Source organism: Xyrauchen texanus, chromosome 22 (assembly GCF_025860055.1).
Source record: "Xyrauchen texanus isolate HMW12.3.18 chromosome 22, RBS_HiC_50CHRs, whole genome shotgun sequence".
NCBI lineage: Eukaryota > Metazoa > Chordata > Actinopteri > Cypriniformes > Catostomidae > Xyrauchen > Xyrauchen texanus.
This window is the reverse complement of record NC_068297.1, coordinates 30,471,051-30,485,354: the sequence shown is the minus strand read 5'-3', so window position 1 is coordinate 30,485,354 and position 14,304 is coordinate 30,471,051. Positions and strand designations below refer to the sequence as shown.

The window sequence follows — 14,304 nt, the reverse complement described above, 5'->3', positions numbered from 1 at the left end:
ATGCACTATTTGTCTTGTTCATGCCGCAACTCGGAAGCACGTTTTGTGGTATAAAGGGACTAGAAATTAGTAAGGGCAGTTCACATTTAAAACAAAAAAATGTTTGAAGATGAAAATTGTAATTGTAAGCAGAAAAGCTAAACCGCAGCAGCTATTCTAAAACCCCATAACAACCCTTGAGGACAGATTGCCTCAGGGTGTCTAAAACTGTGTGTTTGGCTGTCTCTTCAGTATGTGCATGTATTTGTATGTGTGTTTGCATTACATCTGTCAGTGATGGCCAATCCCCTTTGGTTACAACCCATTAAAATGGGTCAAATTAAATGTTATCCTGTATTTAATTACAAGCAACAAAACAAAGAAACCTCAGTTGCCTCTGCATCTAAGACCGTCAATAAGCGCATCTTATCACATGGCTTGTTGAGCATGTTACCATGGAGACATCCACGTCATCCACAGTGGCATCCAAGCACAACTCACCACGCCCCCCCACCGAGAACCACATTATACCGACCATGAGGAGGTTACCCCATATACCCTCCCTAGCAACCGGGCCAATTTGGTTGCCTAGGAGACCTGGCTGGAGTCACTCAGCATGCCCTGGGATTCCAACTCGCGAACTCCAGGGGTGGTAGTCAGCGTCTTTACTTGCTGAGCTACACAGGCCCCCAAACTTTTGAATGTCTAAAATGTAGGGATGTGTAAAAATACATATTTTCATAATAAGCTAGTTTGTGGTCCTGTATAATAACACTGGTTTAGGGTAATGCCCACCAGACACCAATCACATATGTTTCTTAAGGGAACTGACACTTGTTTCTCTTAAAATGCAATGCTTATGGTACACGACAGTGAACAAACAGCGAGATGCGGCATAATGGACTACGACGTCCATTTATGCGTCACATAGACCAACAATTAAAAAATAGACCTGTGCACCCCGACTCCTGGAAGTTGCATAAAGTCAACCAATCCGATTGTGATTTTTGGCAAGTGGTCACCATATTTGTGTGCATTATGCTTCAGACAGTTTGTGGTCTGTGGGCATGATCGTGAAGGCTGAGACCCCATTTACAACATGGTATTGAGATGCATTTCGGTGGTCAGCACTAAATAAAGGTGCAAACGTGGTGAAAAATATTTTGTGATTGGATCAGAAAAACCACATACAGATGTGGTCAAAAACTTTAAGCATTGTGATTTAAGCATTTGAGGTGTAAATGCTAATCCGTCCGGAATGCTTCCCGGACAGCAGCGAAGCGCCACCCCTCACCTGTCATTCAACTGCTGCTCTAACACAAAAGTATAAACTTTGCTGGTTACGAGCGGCTTTAAAATTAAATAACCATCTGATCTGAACATTTGAAAAAGCGAGTACATGCGCAGGTTCTTCACCAAACTTCTTCAGTGTGTCTGACAACAAGCACACACATCTGAATCACAGGTTAATACAGGTAGTCTTCTAAAACAACAAATAATTCTAGCCAAAGATATCTGCATTTGTACTTGAATTTAATATGTACTGAATCTGGGAAAAACAGCCTGGTGGTTTTATGCACACTTTCTCTTTTATTACTTTTTTGTGGTTAATTATTATGCAGTAGCATATTGATGTAATCATTGATGTCTTAATGAAATCAGAGACCCTCCCCTCAAAATCTGAACACAAGTGGACACAGTGGATGCATGTATCTCCTGAACACATCTTAAAGGGTTAGATCACCCAAAAATGAAAATACTCTCATTACATTTACTTGCCTTTAAGCCATCCCAGATGTGTATGACTTTCCTTTTTCAGCAGAGCAAAGTGAAGATTTTTATAAGCAGATTTCAGCTCCGTTTGTCCACACATTGCATGTAAATGGGTGCCATCAGTCTGCTGATTGTTTGATGGTCCAAAAGCCATATTTAGGCAGCATACAAGTAATCCATATGACTGCAGTCGTTCAATTAATGTCTTGTGAAGCAAACCGATAGATCGTTGTAAGAAACAAATCGATAAAAAACATTTTAAATCATTGCTTCTGCCCAGCAAATTATTTGTGTTTGAAATGAACTAACTCTCGTGTGACATTTGTTACTCTGTTGTATACAAAGTTTGCGCTTCCGACTTCTTGTGTGAACACCCAATTACGCTTATGGCACTGATGCATCGACTGTTGGTAGGAAGCTTTTTTTTTTTTTCTGATCTGAAATCTGCTTCTAAATATCTTCACTTGGGTTCTGCTGAAGGAATGTCATACACATCTGGAATGGCTTAAAGGTAAGTAAATCATGAGATTTTTTTTTTTTGGGTGAACTAACCCTTTAATACCAGGTGTAAACACGCTCTGAGACTATTGGATGTGTGAGACGCATTAAAGTTTACATGCATTTTTATAATCTACAAATTATTATTTTTTTAAATCATGAAATCAAATATTTGATATTTCACTCCTTGACTTCTCACTCATATGTAGTCTTTCCTTCTCTTGTTCCCGCTCTCATCTGTCAGGTGACCAGCCTGGAGCTGACGTGGGACCTCTCATCTCCCCACAGGCCAGAGACCGCGTGAACGGCCTTATTCAGAGTGGAATGGATGAGGGCGCCAAGGTGCTTCTTGACGGCAGGAATGTGAAGGTCAAGGGTTTTGAAAATGGGAACTTTGTTGGTCCGACCATAATTAGTGATGTCACGGTGAGAACTGTCTTGGTAACCTGCATTTCTGAGTAGGAGCATTCATCCCAATTGATATGCAATGTCTTAATGTAATTCTATGCAATGAGCGATACACTTACCTTAACATGCTATGTCCATAAAGTGCAACATCAGGTCATGTCTTATTCCTGTTCATTTTTTATTTTTTTATTTCAGCCAGAAATGAAGTGCTATCAGGAGGAGATCTTTGGGCCTGTTTTGGTGGTCCTGGAGGCTGACAGCTTGGATGATGCCATCAAAATAGTCAATAAGAACCCATACGGCAACGGAACTGCCATCTTTACCACCAATGGTGCCGCAGCACGTAAATACTCCCATGAAGTTGATGTCGGTCAGGTGAGGTGGTGTATATTTTTAATATACATGTTGTGAGGTTGTTGCACAGAGTTTGGAACCAGAACCTATTCTTTTTTTTTGAACGGATCCATTACAGAAAATTAAATAACAAAAAAAACTTTTGACTTTATTGACATTTAGTTACGTATTCTTCTTGAACGTGCATTTGAGGCCAATGTGAATGGAACCCAAATGTGTGATTTTATATTTAAAATGTGAAAACATTACTATGACAGTAAATTAAGTGTAGCCTCTGTAAAAATAAAAAAAAAAAATAAAAAAAATATATATATATATATATATATATATATATATATAAGCCACGTAAATGTGTAAAATGTTGAAAAGTTTAATGGGGAAAAATATTAACAGACTAGTAATTCCAGTGTCAACTAGAATTATCAGGACCATTTAGTCGACTAATCTCACACACCCCTAGTTTGCATGCATGCATTGCTGCTTCATTAAACTGTAGGAAATGAGAATGCACATATAAAACAAATTACGGAAAAATATTTATGCAATGTCGTGAGAAAGAATAATGATGTATCACTATATGATTTTATTGTTGCAGCCCTAGTCTTAACAGTTATTCCACAATATTTATGTGGTTACATAGCTCACAATGTAACACTGTTGAATGCATATGCATGTGACCTGAGAGACGTGCATGCAAGAGTCAGACATTAGGAGACCTCGGTCAGTCTACGGCTGTGGAAAACTCCCTAATCATAGATGGTGTAGACATGTTCTTTTTCGATTGTGTCATATTAGGCACCTTTATATTTATATGTCACGGAGGCTTTTGACAAGGCATTGTAGGTGAAGAGTTGCAGGCGCTCCTCTAGTCTAGAGTAAATATTAGAGTGTGATGTAAATGAAATGTGTTAAGTCTCTTGGCGCCACTCCTCGACCCAAAGCCGACAACTGTGGTTGAGATGCATGTGTTGCTTCTTCAGCTGCCATACTGTATATAACGCGAAGAGTGACACAACCCCTCCCTTACAAAATGTATGTTTTTTTTTCCATTTTAAACTTACCTTGTTTGCTAAAGCTTTGAAAACATAGGAAAATACAGCTGCAACCACAAAACATGAAGACTCCAAATAGCTTCTAGCCAAAATGTGTTTTTTAATCAAAACAGCACAACACTGAAATATTTTGCCGGTAAAGCTCAAAGTCTGAAATTAACTCAAAAGGGATTCCTTGCAACCTGTTGATCTGGTGGTTACGCAGTAGCGGGCCGCTTTTACCCTGCTTGTTTGCCCTTGGCGAGCAACTATGCTGTGTGTTAGCAGTTAACATGCTGAAGTTCATGGCACGGGCTATGTGCTAAGCTGGCCTCCAAAACCCCTACACACAAGAACCTCCCTCTTTCACTCCCTCTCGAGTCACCTTTGGCCAAAAGGCACCACCTATGCAACCACGTTTCAAACATTTCAAGACGCACTGCCAGTTTCCAGCCTCACCAACCTCAAAAACAAAATGTTTGTAGTATTCTCTGCATTGATTACTTTTCTCAGCTAGTACACAAACAAATGATTGTGGCTTTCAGTTGTGTGCTGACTGCCTCATTACTGAATGAGTTGGTTGTTCAGCCCTTTCCGTACACAGTTGTAGAAGCCCAACAGCAGCTCGTTCTCTAAGCAAAGACGTACTTTCAGAAAAAGAGGTTAAACCTGGCTGCTGTGACAAGCCAGCATTCCCTTGCTGTCTTGTAAAGGTTAAAACTAATTTTATAAATTAAGTTTGTTAAACGGTCCCTGGACATTGTAATTGCTACCTCTATTTTATACCATTAAAAAGCTGTGGGCATGTTTTCTTCAATACACAATTGAAAATGTTAGCGCTGCAGTGGTATGGTGAGATTTGTATGTATACATTTAGTACAGAGACTAACGTGAAGCGCTAACGTATAGAAGTTTCTCCCACGCGGTGTCTAGCAATGTGAAGAAAAACGTACGGCTTTCTGTGGCAGACAAAAATGCATTTGCGTCTGCAGGTTATGTTGTCATCTTTGCTGTCATCAGGGTGTGAGTGTGTCAGATAAGTGAGATGAGGTGAACATGACTGCTCAAGAGTGCAAGTGCTGCTGACCTCTGATATTCATGTTAATATACCATACTGCTCCTTTTACAGATTGGAGTTAATGTACCAATCCCTGTCCCCCTGCCCATGTTTTCATTCACTGGTTCCAGAGGCTCATTTAGGGGCGACACCAATTTCTATGGAAAGCAAGTAAGTGTTCATTCCTCGATATTAGAATGTTTTGCTCTGTGGAATGGAATGGGTTTATTGGAGAAACTGAAATGCAAGGCTCATTTAAGAAACTTCAACATTTTATATTTGGGCTGCTACAACTAATCAATAAAAATAATTGACTTAGAATTTCACTATTGATTGGCCACGGATACAGTGGAATTTGTGCAAACTCAAGTTGCCCAAAGCATCGGAGCACATATATTTTATGCTTCTAAGAAAGATATAGTTTCATGTGGAAGGTTGCCATGTCAGATGCTTTACCAGATTCAGTGTGCTGTTTAATACACTGGAGAAATGTTTTTCAACAGTGTAAAACTTACATTTTACTGTGACTTTAAAATGGATAATAGATTGTCGACAGATAAGAATTTATATTTCTATTTTGCAAAATGTATTGTCTTAAGAAGCTTGTCATAAGATCGGCGTAATGGAGTGCGCATTCGTACAATCATGTCAAGAGAAAGGAAGCACAGTAATTTTGAGTTAAATATTTGTTGTTGTATGTGAAAGGTAGGTCGTAAATTAACCGTATTTTTATGGCTTTCAATTTGCACAAGTCTTGGAGAACATTGGTGAAGATGTGAAAATGTGAAGAAAAGAAACCCAACCCATTTTACTCAAAATAGCCTGAAGTTTGCTTATATCCTATTAAGTAGGACTGTCACGATTATGAAATTTGGCTGATGATTAATTGTCAAATAAATAATTGCGATTTATGATGATTAATTGTCTTTTTAGGGCTTTCACGCTTAATTGTCATAGAAATTGTCATATTTCTTAAGGTGCATGTTTGCTTCATACTCCTTAAGATGTCATTTTTACATATTTAAAATATTTCCGTCCTATTTTTCTCACTTTCGCATGTTATTTTAATTATCTTTGATTAAACTCACAAGTCCTTATTTCTCATTAAGCAAAACCTTTGAGATTTAGTTTCATTATTTTATAATTCCACAGAAATGGAGTAAGAGTTTGTATCCTCCTCTGTGTCACTGTGTGTAGGAACACGCTATGACCAGGAATATTTGCCATTTAGACAATCGATTAATTTGAAGCTTGAGTGCTTTACGTTCACTATCAAAGTTTATATTTCTTTTGTTTATATTTTCGTGGGAGTTTGGCGCGAGCATAACTGCTTGAAGCATTTTCATGCGCTTTTCCAGACAGGAGCTTCTCTGGTTGACATCTGCATTGCAGCTTGGAGTTTAACTGAATGACACACAAACGAGCCGTTGATGGCATTTATATATTCTCTTAAAATTCCCTTATTTGAGCAATAAAATGTGATTGGAATTTAAAGTGCAGAATAATCAGATCAAATATCTACGATCAGGCGACTTTAATAATCACGAAAAGCCTACTATTAAGAGAAAATTCAGTTTTAAAATGGTTTAAAATAGTAGTTTGAGGCAACCCTATGGTGAGATATTTTAAATGGAAGCAAAGATACTCTGATTTCAGGCATATGATTAAGTGAAACAATGAAGCATGAAACACTGAGTCTTGTAAGGCCATGTCAAATGTTCTCACCAGAGTTTAAAATCAGGTTGTGTCAGGTCCATTTGGTTTAGAATGTGTGTCTCCAGAGTTTGGCCAAGAAATTTGTTTTGGTTCAAGGTTTTGTCAGCTTTCGCATGTTTATTCAGTTTGTCATGAATAAACCAATGACTGATGGCTCAATGGTGGTTTATTCCTTCTGCCTGCATAAGGTTGCCATCCACCTGCCATTTCTCATGTGAAGTAATTGGGATTTTGGGAAGATAATAACAAGAAAATGACTAAAAACCTTGATTTATTGCTTTGTCTTTAAATATTTACTTCCATCACAGGGCATCCAGTTCTACACACAGATAAAAACTATCACTTCACAGTGGAAGGCAGAAGATGCTACATTGAAATCTCCTGCTGTTACCATGCCAACAATGGGACGTTAAGTGTGAATAACCTGTATAAATTCTGTCCTGATCTCCAACTCTTCAAAACTACAGGTTTTAACTACTGTACAGTTGGGAATTTTCAAATGAAACTGACCTTTTCACAACTAAGCTGTAATATGTAGTGAAATAAATCTATAAATGTGAATTTTGCTTTTCCATGTTTGCTTGGCGTGTGAAGTTGTTCTCTTAAGTTTGCAAAAAGTTTGACTGCTACAAGTTCCAATATCTCCAGCTAGCTTTATGGAGCATTAACTCTTTTTCTGAATGATTCATTTCTTACATTACCTCTGGTTATATTTACATGTCTGTATTCATATACAACAGTTGAAACTGTATACTTCTCAACTGTGGTTGAATAGAAGAATGTTTTGGGATGTTTACCTCAATAAACCATAAAATGAATTTGCATATCTATTGCTATTTCTCAGGGGTTGAGAAAAATCAAAGTATCAAATTTTGGCCCATAACTTGTCCTGCACCATTTGAGCTATGGACATGAATGATGCCTGTAATTGTGCAGCTTGTTTATGAGAGATGTGCTGTTAGTTTTCTAAATAATCAGACTTTCACCTTATGGAATAAAATACCCACTGAAAGATAACACTGAATGAAGGAGACATAATTAGGGATCAGGTCATCATCATCATCATAGAGACTTTGGCTATTCTTTTCAATTGGGAAATGCCCTTGTAATAACACAAAACACCTTATAAACTGCAAGACAATGTGGTAACAACCACTCAGGAAACCGAAGCAACTGCAAAGCAATGACCCAAAACACCCTAGAATTTCCTTCAGGAATGTGAAGATTTTGTTTGTATTTTTTACTGTATAGCATATAACATTGTTTCACTAACTGTTACAATTGTGTGTTTTGGTACTGTCTGGTCTTCAACAGTGATTTTTTTTTTTAAAAACACGACTTCAGTGATGTTATTTTATATCTATTTACAGGAAAGCCTACACCATTCATAAAAGCAGTCCCCAAGTGCCACATATAGTAATGCAAAGCTGTGACAATGTCTTTATTTAAAAGACCCTGATTCTGGACCTCCCTGAGGATAGGCATGCAGTTGTTTTGGCAGTATTGTCTTTATATCATAATGAGAACAGAATCAAATCTGTATGTGGAATCCAAGATCAATTGGATATAACAATATGGACCAGCTACTGAGGTCATATGTTTATGATGAAGCTCATTATGAGATGTGATGTGATTCCTTGAGGATCCTGTTTGGAAAAACAGACCTCTGCAAAATGCCAGTAATTATGGTGAACCAGAACAGCAAAGATGCAAATCTGAGATAAATCACTATGGATCTTGGTCTTGCAGCTAGAATGTTCTGACTGCTAAACATCAAATCATAGATGGAGTAAATCTTCAAAATGCTTTGTAATTTGCATGGCAAGCTAGAGTCCAACCCTGGATTGCTGCCACCCTGGTGCCTTGGAAAAAGCTGACTAAGCTGAGAGATGGGCTGGCTTCATATGTGGGTGAAGAAAAATGCAGAGACAACATGTTTTAACCAAGTTGATGATATACCTGTTACAGTACAATATTAACTCTTAGCAGCTCTGCAGAATTTATTTTTATTCCATTGAATACACTTAATTTTCTTCCTGCTCTTTCATTTTAAGCTGTTAATCTTTGGGGTTTATTTTGGTGTTTTCTTTACAACTTCACTAATGAACAGGATTTCTGTCATCATCATTAAAGACAGCAATACATCAGTATTTTATACTGATGCTTCACTGCCATACAACCATGGTATTTATTGTGACCGATTAACTTGAAAGAAAGCAAAACGTAAATTTGTGGGGACCTACACTACGAAGTCCATGTCCAAGCTGGGTACCATATGAAAGCAAAGCAGCATCAGCCTGAAAGCTTCCATGTGGCTTTCACTGCTTGAGCGTCATAATAATCTTAACCTCATTTGCACCTCCGCCAAACAACGACAACATTCACGCTACAAAATTCAGTCAGGTTAACCGCCATTTTCGTTAGAGTGTCCAACAATCTACTGGGCACGTCCCAGGGTCCCCATCATGGAAGACGAACACCACCTTCTATGCATAAAGTCTTTGTTGTAGCCTTTAGTTCCCATTGCCAGGTCAATTTTTGACTGCAACAAACCTTACGCCAATCATATGGTGGCTGATTGTTGAGCATGTGGTGTGGTAAACGGTGGTTAGGCATTCAAAATACATGACCTAAACATCTAAGTCCAAGCATCTAAGCATCTTGATGGCTTGTGAGAGTGAACTACCTTGATCCTCTGTACCAAAACCCACCTTCTGACTTCGTCTTGCTTACACTCTGTTGTGGGATCGAACACAAACATTGATTGTCGAAGACCTGAAGATGCCTTAGATCCTCCACTCTGAGCGACCAGGTTTCGCATACATAGAGTAAGATTGCCCGCACTGTAGTTTTGTTGACTGTTTGATGCCATAGGCGACCCATGCTGTCATTCTGTCAGTTATCAAACATAATGATTTTGAATTGTCTCCCAGTTTGTGACAAACAACGGAAATGCACTTTCAATAAAAGCCGGTCTGGCAATCTGGCAGCATAGCATATAATCATTTAATATTGCAATTATTACACTGTTCTTATATTTAATAGCCTTGTTTAGATTCTATTTGTCAGATTGCTACTACTTTGTGTGCATGTAAATTATGAGCTGTCCGCCCTAACACTGGTATGGTGTGTTAAAAGTATAGCGTGCCCCAAAGCTCAGTCTTTGGTCCTTTGTTGTTCTGTGTAAACGCTCCCATTAGGTGATATCATTTGGAAACATGCCATTAGCGTTCACTGTTAAGCTTTATATCTGTCCTAGACCAGATAAAATTGTATGGATTGCAGTAAAGAGTTTTAGTTTTTCCAGCTAAACTCTAATAAAACAGAAGTACTTATCAAAGGACCAAAAGCTTCTATAATTTAGATATTCAACTACAAATTGTGCTGAGATTGTTTGACTGTTATGCTGTGCTCTGCTATTAAAGACCTGTGTGTGTGTGTAATATTTGAATGTGACTTGTCAATAGTGATGGATCGTTCATGAATGATTCATTCATTTTAAACGAATCTTTTATGTGACTCAAGAACGAGTAGTCTCAGAGAGTGATTCGTTCGTTTTGTGTTGGCTGCGCATGTGCATTGCGCAACCTCAGTTCGTTTGTTACGTGAAAACCCCATAGGTGCTGTACAGGAAACTGAAATGACTAGTTCACCTCTCAAGTCTTCTGGTCTGAGTCGTTTGTACTTTTGTCATGTGACAGCTGTTGTTACGCTATGCAATGCTCCAACAGGAAACAGAAATGATTAGTTCACCTCTCAAGTCTTCTGGTCCGAGTTGTTCATTCTTTTGTTATGTGAGCGTATACATCTGTCAAGTGACAAAATAACAAAGGACTTGGACAAGAAGATTCAACTCAGAGGTCAACTAATAATTTCTGTTTCACATCATTTGTCCTTGGCTGCATTATAATTTTTTCCTTATTGGGACTATAATCAAAGTTTGCATAAGTTGATGTGTTGGGGGGATTTGACTATTGAAAATGTAACATTTTAATTCTGCTGGAATGAGCGAAATAACTTGAATAAAGATTTGTTCATTTTGCTGAATGAGACTCAAAGATCCAAGTCAGTTAAATGATCCGATCTTCCCATCACTACTTGTCAATTGAAAGCCACATCTCTAATTTCTATAAACGAACATTTTTCCACCTCAGAAATATTAAAAATTATGGAACAATATTTCCATTCATGCCGCTAAAAGACATTTAATGCATTCAGTTGTTCAAGATTTGATTATTGCAAAGGTATATTGGCTGTTTGCCACACTGTCTTCATAAATAACATGCATCAAAAGATCAATCTTTTGCCCAAACATATTATCTTGCTGTCTATATGTCATAATCTGTATGTGCCCATAAGTGTCAGGCATACATAGAAGAATGTTCCTTATCTCCATCTGCATCCCTATTACCTTAGAATGGGCTTTTTAGTAAACTTTGTTACTTTCACTTGACACCGTGGTGAAATCGGTAAGGGCTCTTCAAACTCAATCCACAGGAGTTAAGTGTATCCATTTGTTCCTTCACCTACAAAGTAGTCTCACTTCAAAAGAATGAATTGGGGAACTTTAAAGCCCAACAATTGTTTTTTTTAGAATTCATCACGTTTTAACAAAAATACAAGCTTTACAAACCCTCCGGCAATGTAAATGCATTGTCCATTAATTTTTATTTTCTGTTGTAATCGACAGCATGCCACAAATGCTGTCCATCTACACTTTTGTGAACAACCCTGAATATAATTGGAATATGTAAATGTCACAGGAAAAGTTTTCAGATGTACTACAGAGAACTGCCAATGTGTGTGTTGTGCATGTGAAGCTGAATGTCATGTTCAAACCCAGCATGCAGATGTTTCTTGTGGTGGGCATGTCACTATGGCCAGTTGAGCCCTATTATTACTTTCAACTCCTGGTTTTGACTCACCCTAGTACCTCTATGCAGCTAAAAAGGTTTTCAAAGCCAGCAGATGTTTAAGCCACCCCCACATTAACACCGAAAAGAGTGGGTTGCCTAAGTCTTTAGAATCCCAGTTGGAAACACTTGCAGGAATGCAACTAGACTTGTTTCACAAGCTACACTAAGTTAGAAGATTTCGAATGTTCTCAGTGGTTTCAAATAATGTTAATGGGTAACAAATTGAAATGTAAGAAGAGAAACAATGAATCTGGATGCACACATCTATATTTAAAGCTACCAGAAATCCTAGAAATATATTTTTCGAATATTTATTTCTCCTTGTACTACAAATACAGTACACACATGTATAAAGGGGCGTTAGCACTGCCATCGATGTACTGAGACAAAACAACAGAAAGTAATTTATTTTCAAAGAGAGTTGCTGATTTGAAGAGATATGATCGACTGAGACTGCTGCAAATGCGATGAAGTAGAGCAGAGTTTCCCTTTATGCAATTGAGCAGCAACAACCAATGGGAGGACAAACAGTGCAGTTCATGTGATCCACCACCTCCAGGACTCAGTGACATCCGGTCCACATTCTGGGTTCTTGTCCTGCATTGATAACAGGAGGTAATAGCATTTGCATAATCAGTGACGTGCACGATTCTGAGGTTTAATTTTCCCGTAAATAATAAATTTTTACTCCACTGATGGTTAGGTTTAGGGTTGGGGTTTGGAGTTAATAAAATAAGCATTCCTCTTAACTGTATTTCATAATTTACAGCTAAACAACTCTCTTTACAATTGCTTTTGGCATCCCTCAATGGGCATACACTTCCTGCTCCGGCCACTGGGGGCAGTGTATGGTAATAATGTGTACAGCACCACAATTACAGTGTATCCACAATTACAATCTCCCACATTTGCATTTCAAATCAATCAAATCAAATCACTTTATTGTCACACTACCATGTACACAAGTGCAACAGTAGGTGAAATTCTTGTGTGCAGTTCCGAGCAACATAGCAGTCATGACAGTGACGAGACATATACCAATTACAATAAACAACATACTTACACAAAACAATTTACATATCAAATGTACACATACTTACACAAAACAATTTACAAATCAGATGTACACATACTTACACAACACAATAATTATATACAATGCAGAATATAGAACAGAATATACAATACAATACAATAAGTGGGAGTATATGAAATATATATGTGTATATATATATATATAGCAGTTGTATTGAGGAGAATATGTTGACAGTCCAGTGTGAGATTATAGATTAATAAAGTGCAGTGCTAATTATTGATCCTGATAGATCAAGAGTTCAACAGTCTGATTGCTTGGGGAAAAAGCTATCATGTAGTCGGCTGGTGCGGGTCCTGATGCTCGCGATACCGCCTGCCTGATGGTAGCAGTGAGAACAGCCCATGACTTGGGTGACTGGAGTCTCTGATGATCCTCCGAGCTTTTTCACACACGCCTGGTGTATATGTCCTGGAGGGAGGAAGCTCACCTCCGATGATGTTCCTGGCAGTTCGCACCACCCTTTGCAGGGCTTTGCAGTTGTACTGCGGTGCTATTGCCGTACCAGGCGGTGATGCAGCCAGTCAGGATGCTCTCTACAGTGCTGGTGTAGAACCGTGTGAGGATGTGGTGGTTCATTCCAAACTTCCTCAGCCGTCTCAGGAAGAAGAGGCTGGTGAGCCTTCTTCTACTCGGCCTCAGTGTGGGCCGGACCATGTGAGTTCCTCAGTAATGTGGACACCGAGGAACTTGAAGCTGCTGACTCTCTCCACGGTGCTCCATTGATGGTGATGGGGCTGTGTTCTCCGTCTTTCTTCCTGAAGTCCACAACAAGCTCCTTGGTTTTACTGGCGTTGAGGGAGAGGTTGTGCTCCTGACACCAGCGTGTCAGAGTGTGCACCTCCTCTCTGTAGGCTCTTTCATCATTGTCAGTGATCAGACCTACCACCGTCGTATCGTCAGCAAACTTAATGATGGCATTGGAGCTATGTGTTGCCACACAGTCATGTGTGTACAGGGAATACAGGAGTGGGCTGAGAACACAGCCCTGCGAGGGCTCCAGTGTTGAGGGTCAGTGATGAGGAGGTGTTGCTGCCCATTCTAACCACCTGGCGTCTGCCTGACAGGAAATCCAGGATCCAGCTGCACAGCGAGCTGTTTAAGCCCAGAGCCGGAGTTTCTCATCAAGCTTGGAGGGCACTATGGTGTTGAATGCTGAGCTGTAGTCTACAAACAGCATTCTCACATATGTGTTCCTTTTTCCAGGTGGGAGAGAGCAGTGTGTATTGTAGATGCAATGGCATCATCAGTGGAGCGGTTGTTGCGGTAGGCAAACTGCAATGGGTCCAAAGAGGGGGCAGAACAGAGCAGATGTGATCTCTGATTAACCTCTCGAAGCATTTGCTGATGATGGGGGTCAGAGCAACAGGACGCCAGTCATTTAAGCATGTGATTATAGCTTGCTTCGGTACAGGCACAATGGTTGATGTTTTGAAGCATGTGGGGACTACAGACAGGGAGAGGGACAGATTGAAAATG

The 14,304-nt window shown here is 39.1% G+C and overlaps 1 protein-coding gene across 2 annotated transcripts in view; it reads left to right on the top strand.

Moving 5' to 3' along the window:
- Positions 1-7,656, top strand: part of LOC127662188 (methylmalonate-semialdehyde dehydrogenase [acylating], mitochondrial) — a 29,886-nt gene extending 22,230 nt beyond the window's left edge. For both annotated transcript variants that reach the window (XM_052153277.1, XM_052153278.1), the window contains 4 exons: positions 2,495-2,676; positions 2,854-3,033; positions 5,173-5,271; positions 7,125-7,656. In XM_052153277.1, coding sequence (XP_052009237.1) covers positions 2,495-2,676; positions 2,854-3,033; positions 5,173-5,271; positions 7,125-7,229 — 566 coding nt within the window. In that variant the 3' untranslated portion in view covers positions 7,230-7,656. The remainder of the gene's footprint in view (positions 1-2,494; positions 2,677-2,853; positions 3,034-5,172; positions 5,272-7,124) is intronic.
- Positions 7,657-14,304: the final 6,648 nt, after the last annotated feature.